General features: G+C 38.0%; 1 protein-coding gene across 1 annotated transcript in view; it reads left to right on the top strand.

The window, feature by feature from the left end:
• Window positions 1-10,805, top strand: part of EPM2A (EPM2A glucan phosphatase, laforin) — a 33,537-nt gene extending 22,732 nt beyond the window's left edge. Inside the window, exons 3-4 of the mRNA XM_062488927.1 lie at window positions 8,841-9,082; window positions 10,525-10,805. Of these exons, the coding sequence (XP_062344911.1) occupies window positions 8,841-9,082; window positions 10,525-10,805 (523 nt within the window). The remainder of the gene's footprint in view (window positions 1-8,840; window positions 9,083-10,524) is intronic.
• The last annotated feature ends 5,189 nt before the right edge of the window (window positions 10,806-15,994 follow it).

The following is a 15,994-nucleotide window of genomic DNA, read 5'->3' as shown; positions in this document are numbered from 1 at the left end:
TCCTTGGATCTCTCAGTCTTTTTTTCTGAAAACTTGTCTTCTGTAACTCTGATTGTTCTGTCACTCTCTGCTGGGCTCTCCAGGCGTTTCTCTTCCTTCATCCCATTTTTCCTGATGAAGTTCTACCAGTACTGAATGCAACAGAAGGATTATTTTGTGACTTTCAAGCATAGCGCTACTGCTTATTCAAGTATTATTGTCATTTTTGCAGTTTAGGATGTGGTTTACTTCCCAGTTGTCTATGTGTTTTCATCAAATAAGTTCCCTGCTGTGGCAGGGAATAGGATGTCAGGAATGTCCTCGATCTCTTCATCTGTTCTTATGAGTTGTTTTTTGTGAGTTTCTTCTAATAGAGCTCTTATGCTCCCTCTAAGGGAATGTTTGGGATTGCTGTGGAAGGGGAAAATGGACCATCAAGAAAAAATTTTGTGGAACTGTCTAGACTAAAGTCTTATGTGACTAATTCTTCTCACGTGGGTCTTTTAATCCTGTATCCCTGGTAAATTCAAAGCTGGGACAATCCTGAAGCACATGCAGCTTACAGAATGCACCAGAAGGTTGTGGATGAGAAGAGCTGTGCTGTGCTTAGGTATGGACACGGTTTCTCAGTGTTTCATAACCTGAAGAGTGCACCATGGCACCTGCTGTAAGAGCAGTTTGGTGGATAAAGTGAGGGCAATCAAACCCTTTTGTACCATGATGCTGATGCTATGGAAATCTTTTCCTGAGACAGCAGAACCTGAGGGCAGTGCAACACTGGAGCCACTTTGTAGCTGAATGTCTGGGTAATGCTGTATTTCAGTTACAGGTTTGATATTATTCTTACCTGCTTTAGTTTTAGCACATTGTCAGCATGAGGTCAAACCTTAATGGCTTATTTGCTTGGCATATCAGTAAATGAGGTAGTTTTATGCCACAGATTTGTGAACATGGAATAAATGAGATATTAGTAAGCATAAGGCTCAGAATTCAAGGGCTTGAGAAACTTTGCATATTGCTAAGCTGACAAAGTGTTCTTCTAAAGTGATAAAAGTAGGTGTTTCTTGCTCCATTCCAAGTGTGCTCCCATGTGAGAGGCTAGATAAGTAGTTCAAATTACATCTAAGAAGAAAATTTGCCAGACCTTAATTGCTTTTCATCAGAGTCCCAAATAAGAAGAAGTAAAAAAAAACACCTTGGAGCTACATTTTAGTCTGTTTAATTCTCCTCATTTAAAGCCCCGAGGTAAAATTCTTAACTTCACAACAAACTGCAGTCTTTCAGTGGTAAAGCAGAACAAATTTATAAGCAATGACTTGTCTCCTTCTACATTTGATATTTAGGTAAGAGCAATTTTTTGTTCAATAATAGAAGTAGTTTCTCCAAGGTCTGCAGCTGTGTTGTTTTAGTAGGATATAGTTTTATCATTAATCTGTGCTTTTCTCTGGTGGCTTCTGCTAAGGTTATGGCCATTTATTTAAACTTTCTTGATAAGGGCGATCTTATTAAGCCTGTTTATTCTGTCTTGGAGTTAGACCATAGCATCATCAAAACTTGCTCTCCTGCTCTGGCTGCTACTGCTTGACTCTGTGCTGGAAATCAAGTGCATCTGACTGTTCCCAGTCAATCCTGCTTAAGTCAGGCCTCTCACCACGAAGGGTCCATCAGTTTGAATTCTGCGAGGAGACTTTACCAGTAAATCAACAGGAGAAGGCATTAAGACCAAGCCATTTACCCTTGTGCCCTATGGAATATGCAATGAAATGTCAGTGTCATAACCCCTGAGTTCTACATTATCATTTCATTGGTAAGGAGGTATTTTGCTGAGAGATCTCTCTGTCCTTTGTTTAAACAGACTATAGTGAAACCAGAATTCCTGGACAAGACCAAACGAGGGACTTCTCTGTTTTGATATCTGCCCATGCTGTCTTTGGAGGAAGCTACAAGACTAAAAAAAATATTTTTAAAATGTTGCCATTTTCTCATCTCTTGGTAGTTACTTTGAAGATGAAGCTATATGGAATTTGATATTCCTTATGTCTTTCATTTAGATAAAGCCAGTTGGTTTACCCTTCTCATGTATATTATCTTTAAACAGTAGTTAAATTCCCTCTTAAGAATGTCAAATCCTTAGTCTGCCCTCATTTGAGAGTATTTTCACAAGAAATAGCTGGAATCTACTTTATTTTGAATATTTTCATTTTTCTGAGTCTTTCTTGATGCAATAAGATGCTGGTAAAAACTTCAAAGTTTGGGTGTGTAGAATAGGATCAGTGATTTTTAGACCATTACTATAAATTTTCTGTTACTTTCAGTTCATTTCTTGGTACAGGCTCATGTTTCCACTTTGACCTCTTTATACACAATGCTTTCACCAAGTGTCACTACAAGCAGGTACTGTTTCGTTTTCTATTTGATTATAGCTATCTTAAAACACAGTGATGTGTTTTAAGAGATTATTTATTCCAAGACATATTGCTGAGATGCATTCATCAACTATGAATCTCATCTGCTCCTTTGCTGCACATTCATTTAGTTTAATTTGACACCACTGGAAATTGAAACTAATTATGGTTTGGGCAAACTTTGGTCTCTCCTTGAGTAGGTTCATCTGTGTGGAAAGATCTTAAGTTGAAAAAGGAATCCCATGTTGAATATAGGTCAGCAATGACATGCTGTAGAATAACTGCCAGGGAGCTGTAAGGAGGGATAAAGCCTTTGAAGCACAAGAAGTAAGTAATCTTTGGTTCATCTCAGAAATGTAATTTTTCAGTACTGGGCATAACATATTCAAAAAGAGAGAGAGTCCAAAGGCAAACAAGAGTGATCAGATGCTTTGAATATATGACAAGCCTGTGTGTGTATGTGTGAAGAATGCTAAGTTGTATTGGAGTGTGTTAGTAACTCAGAGATAAGTAAAAGAATTTTACAGAGTGGAAGGAAATAATCTGTTCTTTATGTCCATTGTGAAGACAAGAAGGTGTCTGTATGACCTGTGACTGTATTATTCATATTGGACAAAATAATTTTTTTTTCCAAGGTAAGCATAGTAATCAGTGTGTTTTCTACATATCAAAGAATATTTGAACATGCTCGAATCTTTCTCTGGAGAACAGAATCCAGTCACTTGAAAATCCTTCTCTGTTTGTGAATGCATTTCGGGACATTAGACAGCAACCTAAGTAATGTTTCTAGATTGCTCTGACAAGTATAGGAACCTCATCTGATTTCTACGTAGTGCTCACTGTCACAGGTTCAGAGAAAAGAACAAGGAAGGTCTGGAAGAGAGGTGTCTAATTTGGTACTTGAAGGAAGGCATACACAGACCTGTGAATAAGCCACTATATGATGTTAGAAGGATGCCACAGGCAAAAGAAGGAGCACATGAAGGATGATAGTTCTGGGTCATCATAATCCAGTGGTATCACCATTTAAAGTGATGTGCCTTGTCACAAGGCAGAGGATACAGAAAAGATGAAAGAGCTTCTCAGCTATAGCTGGTAGGATTTCCTGTATTCTCATTTTGAATATGTCCAAAGCAATACTTCTGGAAATCTCTTTTTCAAAGTGTCAAATGAGACAGAGAGCAGACATCTGGTCTCTGAACTAGTTTGAATTTGGCTGAAAGTTGAATATTTCTATGAAGCTTTTGGTTCAGACAGATCATAATTTTCTGTTAAAAATCCACCTTGTAAAAAATTCTGAATGAGTTCCTACTGCAGTGCCATCAGGGGAGGAAATAGGAATGCGGTGTAATTGGAAACAGTCTCTAGTAGTTTAAGTGCTGCAAAAAAATCATCTGTAACTGAGTTGTACTTCAGGCCTATAGTCCCTTTGGGCTGCTTGCTTGTACTGGTACCCAGGTAATAGCACTGTATTGGTGCAAAAAACCACTCTGTACACCTAGAAGCAACACAGAATGCTGAGGGGTAAATTGACTGAATTATATATGTTGCTCTTCTGGGAATGCAGAGCAAGTTTTACTGCAAGTTTCATGTAGCTGTGGTTGCATGCTGTACCTTTAGAAAATAAGAATTTTGAGGGAGGACAGAGTCAATTGAATCATTATTTTGTTTGTTTTCTCAGCTAAATTGTTCTGTTATATGTATATATTAGTACTTAACTCGTTGTCATCAGATGCTTAACGGGATCTAAGGAAGTAGACAAGTGAAGCAGAATGCAAGCTACACTTTGACCTGGCACTGAGGGATGATTCAATCCATCACTTTTCATTTAAAATAATAGACTGGACCTTGGTCAAAAATACCACTGGTATAAACAAATGGCATAGTTGATGGATCACTGTTGCCAATAACCAATGACAAACACCCTGTTACTTTTCCTTAGTTTGGCAAAGTCCTCTCTTTTGATTAAAGCTGGCAGCTATCAGGATAAAAGGATATCTGTCAGTACCTGATAGGTACTCTGATGAAATATGTCCCTAAAGTGCCAAATCCTATCCTTTTCTATAAGAACTGTGACTCTTAGAGGATTGATTGATTTTAGAGTAGATTCTAAGATGCCTCCTCCTAGCACACAATGGTTGCTCAGATCTGGAAGCAGTACCTGAGTCATCCCATCTTGCAAGTCAGCATTTTAGGATCTGTTTGTCTCAATGCAGTATTAGCAGAAGTAAAACAGGAGCTGCTGAGGAAGTGGAGTAGTCATTGGTGTCACGGGGGAAGAACTGACTGCCTGATGCACTAACCTGGTGTCTTCCCCTAGGTCATGTCACCTTCCCTGGGAATCAAATCCCTACAATTGCAGTTGCTGGCCTGGTTTTGTACTGTACTAAGATTGAGAGGTATCATGTGTCATGCTTTGTGAACCAGCCTCAAAATTAGTCTGCAGCACTAAAAAGTTTCACTATGCTAATTTTTCATTGCCTCAGACTAATTTTCTCCTTAGGGATGGGAAGACCATTTGCATACTCATTGTTTAAACGGAATGCATTTGCTATTTTAGATGCATTCACTCTGAATTTTTATATTTTAATCTAGACTGTGCAGGGTCCTGGGGGGAAGCCAACAAACACAATATATGTCTAGATCATTAAAATTAATTTAAGTGTGCTGGAAGTGTACAAGTGTTTGCAGGGTGTTCCATATTTATGCAGTAGTAATGATAAATAATTGTTGGTTTTCTCAGTTTATAAGTCAAAATTCAGGTTTAAAATATGTCAGCCTTCAGTCTGGGTTCTGTAAAAATGAACTGAATAACATTTGCCTAATATTTAGTCCTTGTTACCACAACCTCAAGCTTCTCACATTAATTTGTCCATTGGACCCCTAAAAGGTAGGTTAAATATTGTATCCATACCACTAGTGGAGGACTGAAGTGTAGGGAAGGCTGAAAGTAGCTGACAGAAAGTAGCTATAAAGAAAGGGTTTATAGACAATCTACAAGTCTTAATCTCAGAAGATTGCTAAATATTATTGATGTTTAAATCACTCTAGGTGATTTCTTCATTGAAAAACTGTCTCTGACTGAATTGACCATGTCTTCTGGAGCCAAACATGGCTTATTATCCTTGATGCAGAGTAAAGATATACAATGAAAATATGTCATTTTTATATTAAAGCAAAATTTCAAGTAGTATTTTGCTAAAGCACCATCCTGTTTTGATATTTTGGGAACATCAAAGGTGTTGGCTGGAAAGATTAATGGTCTATTGATCACTAATAATTTCGTAATGTTTTTTGATGTGCTTGGGGATCACATAATCTGCTGCTGAGTACACCCACATGTGAGCTGGAAAGCAGAGGCTGTCAGAGACCTCAGAGCACTGTAACTTGAAAATTCAGAGGGGAATGTAAAAGAACTCTCTTTCCCATGCCAAATAGTCTTGTGGCTAAAATCTGGTTACCTACTGAAGTTCAGTGGCAACTTAAAGAAGGACCACATTGAAAAGGGAAGTTAAAAGTTATATCATTAGGGAAAGAGATGTAAAATTGAAATTACTACATTTGTGCTTGGTACAATGTATGTGTTTTCCTGATTCTCAGCATAATGAAGCCCTCAGTAGGGCTATCAAAAAAATCAATATATAGCTGCTGATCTCTCCATTAGTCTTTGTACTCACACATGCACTAACCCTTTTTATTCCTTCCTTCTGGTGTCAGAAAGAGGTAAGGTTTGAAATAGATAAAGCCAAATAGAAATATAGGTACTATGCAGTAGGATTGTCCTAGAACTTTTACACATATTGGCTGATTGGACAGCTCTGCACTACTGTTGTCTGCATGGTAAAAGGGTGGTTAAGCCTTGGCCAGCAAGTCCAAGAATTGCAGATAAGGGGCTTGTAGACCAAGGTCAAGGCTACATCTTGATCCTCTCAAAGGCTAAACTTTACAACCTGATCATAAAATTAGTTCACAAGAATTGCCTGTCCTAAATACATCTCTTAGGTCACTCTCTGTATGCCTCCACTTGTTTAGTTAATTACGGGGAAAGAAAGTGATAAAAGTTTGGTAAATTCTTCAGATTGTTCAGTAAATATAATTGGTGTTGTGCAATACAGGAGGTCTTGTCATGTACAAGACCTGGGATGCAAGAACAAAATAAACAAATGATCCATATCCCAGGGGTCTTGCAGGTAGTGCAGATGTAAATTTCATCCATTAAAAAATCATTGGGAGAAAAAATTGTAAAGCATTGGTTTATCAGTAAGCAAGTGTACTACTGAGAATTTTATTTATCTCAGGAATGCTATAGTCACTTTTAATTCAGTCAAATCCTAGAAAACACAATTTTTTTTCTCCCTTCAAGGTAATTTAGTGCATTAGATGTTTCACAAAGTATCAAGTGAATTACATATGTATGAGTCATTAGAAAAGCCTTTGAAGGGAGGGTAATAATGTTCTTGTTCTTGAAATGATATCCTTATATTGTCACAAGGTATTAGTGATATTGCCATTTCTCTATCCCAGGAATGGAGTTTTGTGGGCATTGCTCATCTCCAGCCATTTGTCAGCATCTCTTAGGGTGCGGTAGCTTATATTCACCACCTTGAAATGCTCTAATCATCATGGCAAGTTCCTGTGGCAGAATCCTGAGAGCAATCACTCACTAAGGTTAGGATGGGGGCTGCTGTGGGGCTGGCACATGGGAAGGGGGGCAGTGAAGCAGTTGTTGCAGTGCACCTTTGCCCATCCCTCTGATCAGAGAGAATGCTTGAGCTGGTTATGTTGGATTTGGGGCAATTCTTGAACATGTATGTGAAACAACAGCCAAGTCAAATCTTTTCAAGTGATCTCACTGTTGGAATATGGTTGAAATGGTTATTTGCTATGTAATATTTTTGTTTAAATTGGTCTCAGTTACCATATATTGAGATTAAGTGTTTTGTCCCATTGAAAGAGGGGGCTGTTAAGGCCAAAGGCTGTGTTTGTATGACTAGTATGCAACTCACCATGGATGCTGCTTACAAACAGGAAACAATAATAATTAGTGCTTCCTGGATCTGAATTTTTCTTTTTGATAATATTGCAGTACTAATAAAGCAGGATTTAATAATTACAGTCAATTACAGGTCTTAATTAAATGCTAATACTTATTACTGTGGTAGTAAAATGGTAATAGCTACCTGATGATTTAAGAGTGGTTTATAGGCTCCTGAAAAACATGAAAATTCTCTTATTTGTTGCTGAGGTTAAAATTGGGAAAGATCATAAGACATGCATGGCAGACATTTTAATTTTGAGGATCTTGCTTTTGTTGTAGATTTGCATTTAATAGTTGCTGCTAAGTTTGCAGTTAATGGTGTTACGGATTTGTTGCAGTCAGTAAGGTTTGTGAAGTTTTATGTTAAATGCATGGATATTTTGTTTAGTTTGTGGATTGCCCATTCAAAATTGAAGTTAATGGAAGCACAAAGAAATTAAAATAGATCACTAATAATTTGAGCATCTGAATACTCCACTGTAGATACCATCATTTTAATTGAATGTGCATATTAAAACCCCTCACTTGAAAACAAGTTTCTTAATATTCAGTTTATAATGTCAACATCTGTTGAAGTATACAATAGTTTTATGATAATTAGCAATGGGAAAACCATAGAAGTCTTGAAGTTTGATTTAGATAAACAACCATATTTCTGGTACTTTCTCACCCTACATAAACCTCTTGTTTTACTGAAAATTTTCTGGTCCTTCAGGCCTTAAAGGAAGCTAACATGTATTGTAATTCTGTATTTGATTCCCACTAGACTCAAAGAGATCAGAAAAAAAATAGAAGAAAATTACTCATTAATTTTTAAGTTTCATCACAGAAGGGTAGTTCAAAATGCTTTTTTTTCCTACTTCCCTCATTATAGTGGTAGCTAAAGGGTTGGAAGACTTCTTTAAATCTGACTTCTTACTAAAGTTATGCAGATCTGGATCATGTGAATTCTTTAGGATTTTTTTTTTGGTTCTTGGGTTTGGTTTTTTTAGCATGTGTGTGTCTGTGTCTGTGTGTGTGTGTGTGTGTGCAAATTGCACACTTCACAGTGAAGAAACTCTGAAGTTTTCAGAGTTTTCTTATTCTAATCTAATCCCTGATGTTAGGAAGCTTCTACTGCAAGTTTGTGATGAATGGTGCCTTGGAGACCTGTGCTAAAATTACGCTCTGAAATTTTTTCTCAGTTAATCTGGCTCTTTGTGGTAGTCTGGAGCTTGATCCCCAGCATCAGACATCAACAACTCAACCGTAACAAAATAAGTTGTAATAAAACAAGAAGTTTCTTACTGCCTGACATGAAAAGTCTGTGCTTAGCAGTGTTTGTGTGTTGATGTCAAGCAGGTTTGGAACTGGAACACTGCTGGCAGTTTCCTTAAGATACTGTAGTCAATCTCATTGCAATGTTTTCTCAACGCTAGGATTCTGCCAAACATCTGGCTGGGAAGTTGCCCTCGGCGGCTGGAACATGTGACAATCAAGCTGAAGCATGAGCTGGGTGTTACAGCTGTGATGAACTTCCAGACTGAATCTGACATTGTTCAAAACTCCTGGGGCTGCAACCGCTACCCAGAACCCATGAGCCCCGAAATCCTCATGAAACTGTATAAGGAAGAAGGTCTTGCCTATGTCTGGCTGCCAACTGCAGACATGAGCACTGAAGGTAATGCTCATGCCACTATTACAGTAAATTAATAGCAAAAAATACTTTGAGTTACTAATCTGTGACTTTCATGGCAGTTGAGGGGCAGGGAGGAATTCTGTGTATATTTTGCATGAAAATATAATTGGCACACAAGGTACAGTTTCTTCATGTGCTGTCTTTAACAAATTATTCATATTTTCTTGTAGGCAGAGAGGCCATCTGAAGTACTTTGTGTCTGGCAGTATTACATTTGTTAGAGTTTAAAGCCATCTGACATCAATAACTGCTTGACTGTTTTTGCTTTCAGCTTGAGTCAGCCTATATAATGAAAATATGCTGTGTAGGTGGAAGACTGCAAGTTTGCAAAGCAGGGCAGCTTGCCACCTTTGCTGATTAAAAATGGAGATACACAGATGTGTGTCTGCTGTTCCCTTCCCAGCAAACACTATTTCATTAAATTTTTATTTCTTTTATTTATTTCTTTACTGTAGTATCCTATGCCTGGTGACATAGAGACTCCATAGAGACATTTATATAATAGTTTGCAATTAATTGAAAATACTCATAGCACCTGAACTGTAACATCAATTACTAGTACTTTTAAGTCCTTGGTTTGAATGCTCAGTTCAAAGTCTTGTTTCCAGCAAGAAGGTTAGAAAGTGAGTGTGTTTTGAAGTGAGCAGCCTGTCAGCAGAAGAGAGTGCTTTCAACACAGTGAAATACCACTGCCCCAAATAGATAACTGTCATATCAGCAATAGGACATCACGGAAGACAGGAGACCTTAAAACAGGGATTTGAAAGGGTTTAATGTCAGTGCTCATATGTGCCATTAGGAAGAGTTGGGCTCTGCTGTTCCCAAGATACCCAGAAGAAAAGTGTCAGAAATATGGTATATTCATCCCTTTGGGAGTGAGAAAGGCTATTCTGTGTTGTTTACCTGTATGCTTTGTACACTATGAAGTCATAACTGTTTTAATTTGTACCGTAAAATGTTCTTCTTCTCTTCCTCACTCACTGAATTGATGGCCTTTGTTACAATGTTTTGGAAATCAGCAGTTTGTAGGTACCTTCACAAACCTCCGGTATTAAAAAACATTTCATTTTGGCTTGCTAACTTTTAACGCTTTGTGCTGTTCTCTATAATGTGCTGCCTTGTCTCAGTTCCTTTGAAAATGAATGTGCCACACACATCTGATGTTATCAGAATGTATATTTAGAGAAGACTTGGGGCATTGTACAGTTTTGTGTGATCTGATTCTATATTGCAAGGAAAAAAATCAAAACAAAAAAACCCCCAAACAAGTTAGCCTAGAAGGTCATTTGAGAAAAGAAAGAAAAAAAGTGGAATATGTCAGGTTTGCCATTATATTTCACGGTTCATCAGTCTGTACAGGCAGGATCTCAGCCATGAACTGACTTTGTCCAGTGCAAATGAACGTGCCTTGTTTTCAACCTTAGGAAGAATACAGATGTTGCCACAAGCTGTCTGCCTCCTGCACGGGCTGCTGCAGAATGGACACACTGTCTATGTTCATTGCAATGCTGGTGTTGGCAGGTCCACAGCTGCTGTCAGTGGCTGGCTGAAGTACGTGGTGGGATGGAGCCTGCGCAAAGTGCAGTACTTTCTGGCTTCCCGGAGACCAGCTGTCTACATAGATGAGGAAGCCCTGAATCGTGCTGAAGATGATTTCTACCAGAAATTTGGGCATCTTCGTTCCTCATGGCATATACAAGAGTAGGAAAGCAGAAGAGGGAAAAGGAGGTGAAGAGGAATCCTTACATTTCAACCCCAAGGACGTAAAAATTTCTGTGACTCGGGCACCCACCTCACCTCTTCAGATTATAAACTTCTTGTAAAAGTGATCAGAATTTTGTTTAAAAAGTGCCTTAGAGTGTTTTTTATTTGCTTTCTTTAAGCATGACATGATTCCTGTTTTCAAGCCCTTCAGTGCAATAATGAGACCTAGAAACTCTGCAAAGTGAAACAAGATTTTTTTTTAACTACTTGCCTACAGGAAGGGAGGTTTTAGGGTAAAGTTGTGAGATGAAATAGAGTTGGCAATATTTCAGTGATAAGAAAAGAAATAGAGATTGACTGGATTAAGGTTCAGGTTAGGATGGAGCAGATCATCACCAAAGCTGCTCATTTATTTCAAGCAGATATTAGATTGTTGCAGTGTTTTGTAGTAATTCTGTAGTCAAGTAGTATTGATGAGAAAGACCAGAAGAAAATTGGTTCTTCTACTCAGTGTTTAAAAACAAAGCAAATGTTTAATGCAGTGAGCTAAGATTTGCTCTTTGTCCATCTAGTTAATGTTAAATATTATGAGCTCCAGCTGTATTCTTTTATGACATTGGTGTTCTGCTGGGCTGTGGCGTGAAGAGAGGACACAGCTCCAGCTGTGGCAGCCTTGCTTTGTTGTGGGGCAGAACCTCTGCTTGTTACATTGTCCTAGGCTGTGAGTTCTCTGAGTTGAAGCTGCATTTTGTTCCTCTCGTCCGTGCAGTGTTCTACAGAGGCTCTCTTAGGTCGTTCTGAGCAGTAACCACTGGGGTAAGGCAGAACCTGCAGGGACTGTGTGATAAGCAATGTGCACCACTGGCACCACAGCCTGCTTTAGTATCTTCCATACAGCAAAAGTCTCTCCTTGTGCAAGCAGTGGGTGTGTGTTAGGTTTAGCTGGTTGAAGCTGATGCTGGGCTGTCTCTGGGCTGAATGGAGTGAATACATTCCTCCATAGGAACAAAGAGCAACTCTGTAGAAGACAGTTTCTTGGGAGCTTAGCCTCAGTGTTGGCTAATGTTTTCCATTGCTGCTTGGTTCCTTAGCTAAATTTAAGCAGTGGCACCAACAGCTTCTAGGCCCGCTCAGATAAAACAAATTTGCTGTAGATTGAGTTCAAGAGAGAAGAGAGGATTAAGGATTCATAAACATTCAGAAACATGATTTCTATCGGTTTATTTTTTGGTGAAACCTCATTTTTTCCAGCCAACTTGTTCCTCTAAAGATGCAGTCAGTGACAGAGTAGTTTAAGTACTAAATATTGATTTTCTGAATACTTAATGGAGAAACTATTAGATATGAACTGTTTATGGAGACTGTCCAAAATAATACATTTATTTATCCTATATGTCAATCATCTTAAGAAGAAAAATGTTTATTTAAGTTATTCTGTGTGTGGTTTTAATAATGACTTCATTTCTGATTTTTTTGCAATAGCAGTGCCTGTTTAGAAAACGGGTGAGAAAAGTTCTCTGTTAAATAAAGACAAAATGACTATTCCAGCAGTCCATTTTGTCATGTGTCTTTGTCTCCCAATTCCAAAAATAACAAAAAGGTTCATGACCGATATTTCTATATAGAAGTGGAAGCAGCCACTTTAATGGTAACAGCCCATGTGTTGTCTGATGTGCTTTGTCAGTTTGATAAGAAATCTCAAAAAACAGCACAGCAAAGGTGTGTGGATCATATGGTGCCTCTGGTATCCTCAAAGACAAAAATAGGTGTTTCTTCTCCTAGCCCAGTGCAGAAAGCAGAGGGGGGGTGATTGCTTCTGTCTGGCTGTTGGGCTACAGTTGCCTGCCCAGGAGTAACCTCATTTTGATTGAGTTTAAAGTAAAATTGGTGAGCTTTTGCTACCGTGTTCTCCTCAGAATCAGACACTGGGAGAAGGAGAATGGCATAAGAAGTAAAGAGTATGACTTGCCTAAGTTTTACGTTTCTGCTGAGATTTATTTGAAACCACAAGCTTGAGATATGTTTCTAAGCATCCCTGACAGACAGCCCTTTTGTCCAGATGCAACTTGTAATAAATGCTGGGGAAAATACTTGTAGATTTGATTCTTGTTCCACAGGTAACACATATATATATTCCTTTCAGAAAAGCAATTGCAATGAGGATTATTTGGGCAAGCTTCATTCCATTTCCCTGCACTTCTTGTCATCCCATTCACTTTTAGTGTTTTCACTTGGTTTTGGAATTTTCTCTCTTTTTTTTTTTTTTTTTTTGCCTTTCTTTTCCTTAGCATCTTCTCTACACTCTTTTTTTACCTTTCTTCTGTGATTTCAGAATTTTATTTGGAGTAATTTTAGCAAGTTTTGGTCCATTGCACTGCCCCTCCTGTCATCTCAGTCCATTTCATTGTAGTCACTCCATTTCCAATTTTTCTGGATTTTTTTCCACTGCATTTTATTACATCATATCTCCTCTCCTGTGGGTTTGTTAGATTTTGTCCTCTGGTTTCAAGATTTCATTCCCTTTCCTTGAAGGAAGATTAAAGCAGACTGATGTTTCTTTTTTTGGGCAGGAATTCATACAACACAGGAATCACAGATTCAGTGAATTCATTAATATTTTTCCTTTGGACATCACAAAAGTACTAGTGACAATCTGCTGCAGGACATTTTTAGGCTGATGATACAAGCTGGTGAAAGGGAACTGGTGTGACTATCAAATACCTTCCTTTCTCCCTTACTCCTCACTTCTTTGAACTTTGGTCCTTTTGCTTATGTTGTAAGTTTGTGATCTTCCCTTCTGTGTACAGCATCAAGCACAATGAAGCTCTGGCTGCAGGTTTCATACCAGGCTGTTATCCATGGTTGAAAAGTCTCAAACCTAGCAGCTGAGTTGTATGTGCTGCACAAAATCATGTGCAAAACAGTCTCTGCTCTGGAATGAAATTAGAATTTGAGACTGCAAGTCAAGTCCACTTGGGCAATGGAAAAGAAAAAAGGCTGTAGATTGTTCAGGAGCAGGTAATAAAAATCCCTATTTAAAACAAGAATGCAAAAAGTCAGACTTATTCCATTACCTATAATGATGGCCTTTTTGAGCTCTAATCTGTAAAACCCACTGAATTTACTGTTCTGTATTTGAGGAAAAAAATCTAAAGTAGTCAAAGACATTTGCCATGAGCATATAAGCCTGTTACTTCTTTTATTCTTCTCAATTAAATTGCAGTGAGATGTTTCAAACCAATGATGAAGTTACCAAAAAATATTCTTTAAAAAAATACACTGTGCAGCAGTAAACAATGAGAAAATACTTAGAAGCATAATGACTACTGGAAAAGCATATATTTGGCAAGCAAGAGTTACCTTCTGGAAAGATAATGAACATCAGGTTGCTGCTAGCTAAAATAGAATTGGATTAATACAGCTGAATGTCTCCAACCCTGTTTACATTCTCAGTGGTAAATCATCTCTTTAAAAGTACTCTGCTGGAAAAAAAATGTGGTTTATTTTACACATGGATATAACATAAAGGGTAATGGGCTGCTCTGGTGGAGCAGATGGGAAATGGTAGAAGTGGTAAGGAATTAATAATTTTTATGTTTTTCAGCAACAGAGTGACATCACCAACAGTAAGACCAAACTATATGACTTCATAATTCACTTCCTTCCTAAATTTGAGGAAAGCAGTATATTCAAGGGCAATGACATTACTTTATATTAGCACAACTGCTAATTAATAATGTTTTTATACAAGTGACCAAAATACATATTGCTGGCACTTCAGTTGTGCTAACAGTGAGCCTATGGGGTGGTCATTCTTAATTATACATATTTTCCTCTTACTCTTCTTTTCACCTCCAGGTCTTTCATTAGAGCCCTAAATGGCTTACTTTTTAATTTTGTGGCTTAAAATTTTGATATTTTTTAAGAACGAGTAATGAGTATTTTATCCAGCCCTTTTGATGTGCTGAGACTTGTCTTATGAAGCAAGAACTGTTGTACCCTGTAAACTAAAGATGGTAACTAACTTAACCTGACATGATTCAATATTTTTGTGCTTAAATGTGTTGTCTTATTTGGGAGATTGTATTTATAAAGATTGTGGGATAATGTCTGTGATTTGATAATTACTTAATTGCTGATGTTATATTTACATCAAGGAAAATAGGCAGCCTGTTCACTCACAAGCTGGTAAAATATTTAATGCTATCTCATTCTTGATTTAGATAATGTGAGGAAAAAGCATAAAAAATTTCCAAGAGGAGATTTCTAATTCTGGACAGGTTTCTGTGGCCTTTACTTAATGTCATTATGACAAAATTTATTTTGTGGTAATGCAGTTTCAGCAGGGAAATAATTAATGGTCAGGCCATCATCCAAGAGTAGCAGCCATGGTTAAATTGGGCAGCCAGCCCAAAGTCACTGCAACAAATCAAATGCTGAAAATTAATCCAATCTTCAAAAAAATCAATAAAATGCATAAACACAGAGGTTAAGAATGAAAGACTGTGTTTAGGCTTAAAATGCAGTTTGCAATATTTAGCTGTATAAAAAGAGAAATGTGGAAGGGTAAACTTTCAAGAACACAGACCGCTTGGTTCCCTTCTCTTGGGCAATTGACTCATGCAGTGCACTCAAGCTGGTGAAGCTTCCTGAGCATAAAAATGGTTGCTGGTCCCCTGTGGTTTGGCAGTCACATAAATCCTTTGTGTAGAGACGTGTGTTTTGGAAACAGGATCGATGAGGCTATGCTTTAGAAAAGCTAATGGGAAGGGCACCATTTAAAACATGCTTAAATTATAGCTCCAGATGGAAGTCTAAACAAAAACACATCTTGATGGAGTCTTTCTCTTCACACATGTCTTGCTGAAACAGGCAAGCCTCCCAGACATCTCCCTGCAACCCCTGTGTTTATAGCCAGAGAGCCAGAATAGGAAATCCTCACTCAGTAGCACTCTCTGACACCAGTCAGATTCTTCAGGTGAAATGGATTATGTAATCTCTCTACTTAAGTTATTCTGTTTCTTAACATGACACAAAGGATGCTTAACCTCAGTCCCCTACCTCTATCTAAGTGGGAAAACAGCTGTTCCCAGTGGCTCCAGTCAGAGTGGCTGTGGGGGTGCTGTGAGCACTTGATCAGAGAGTATTTCAGGTACTTTGAAACTCCATGTTAACATGGAATAAATGGCC

The sequence above is a fragment of the Cinclus cinclus genome, chromosome 3 (genome assembly GCF_963662255.1).
Source record: "Cinclus cinclus chromosome 3, bCinCin1.1, whole genome shotgun sequence".
Lineage (NCBI taxonomy): Eukaryota > Metazoa > Chordata > Aves > Passeriformes > Cinclidae > Cinclus > Cinclus cinclus.
The sequence above is the reverse complement of the archived record's forward strand: the minus strand, read 5'-3'. Positions and strand labels throughout refer to the sequence as shown.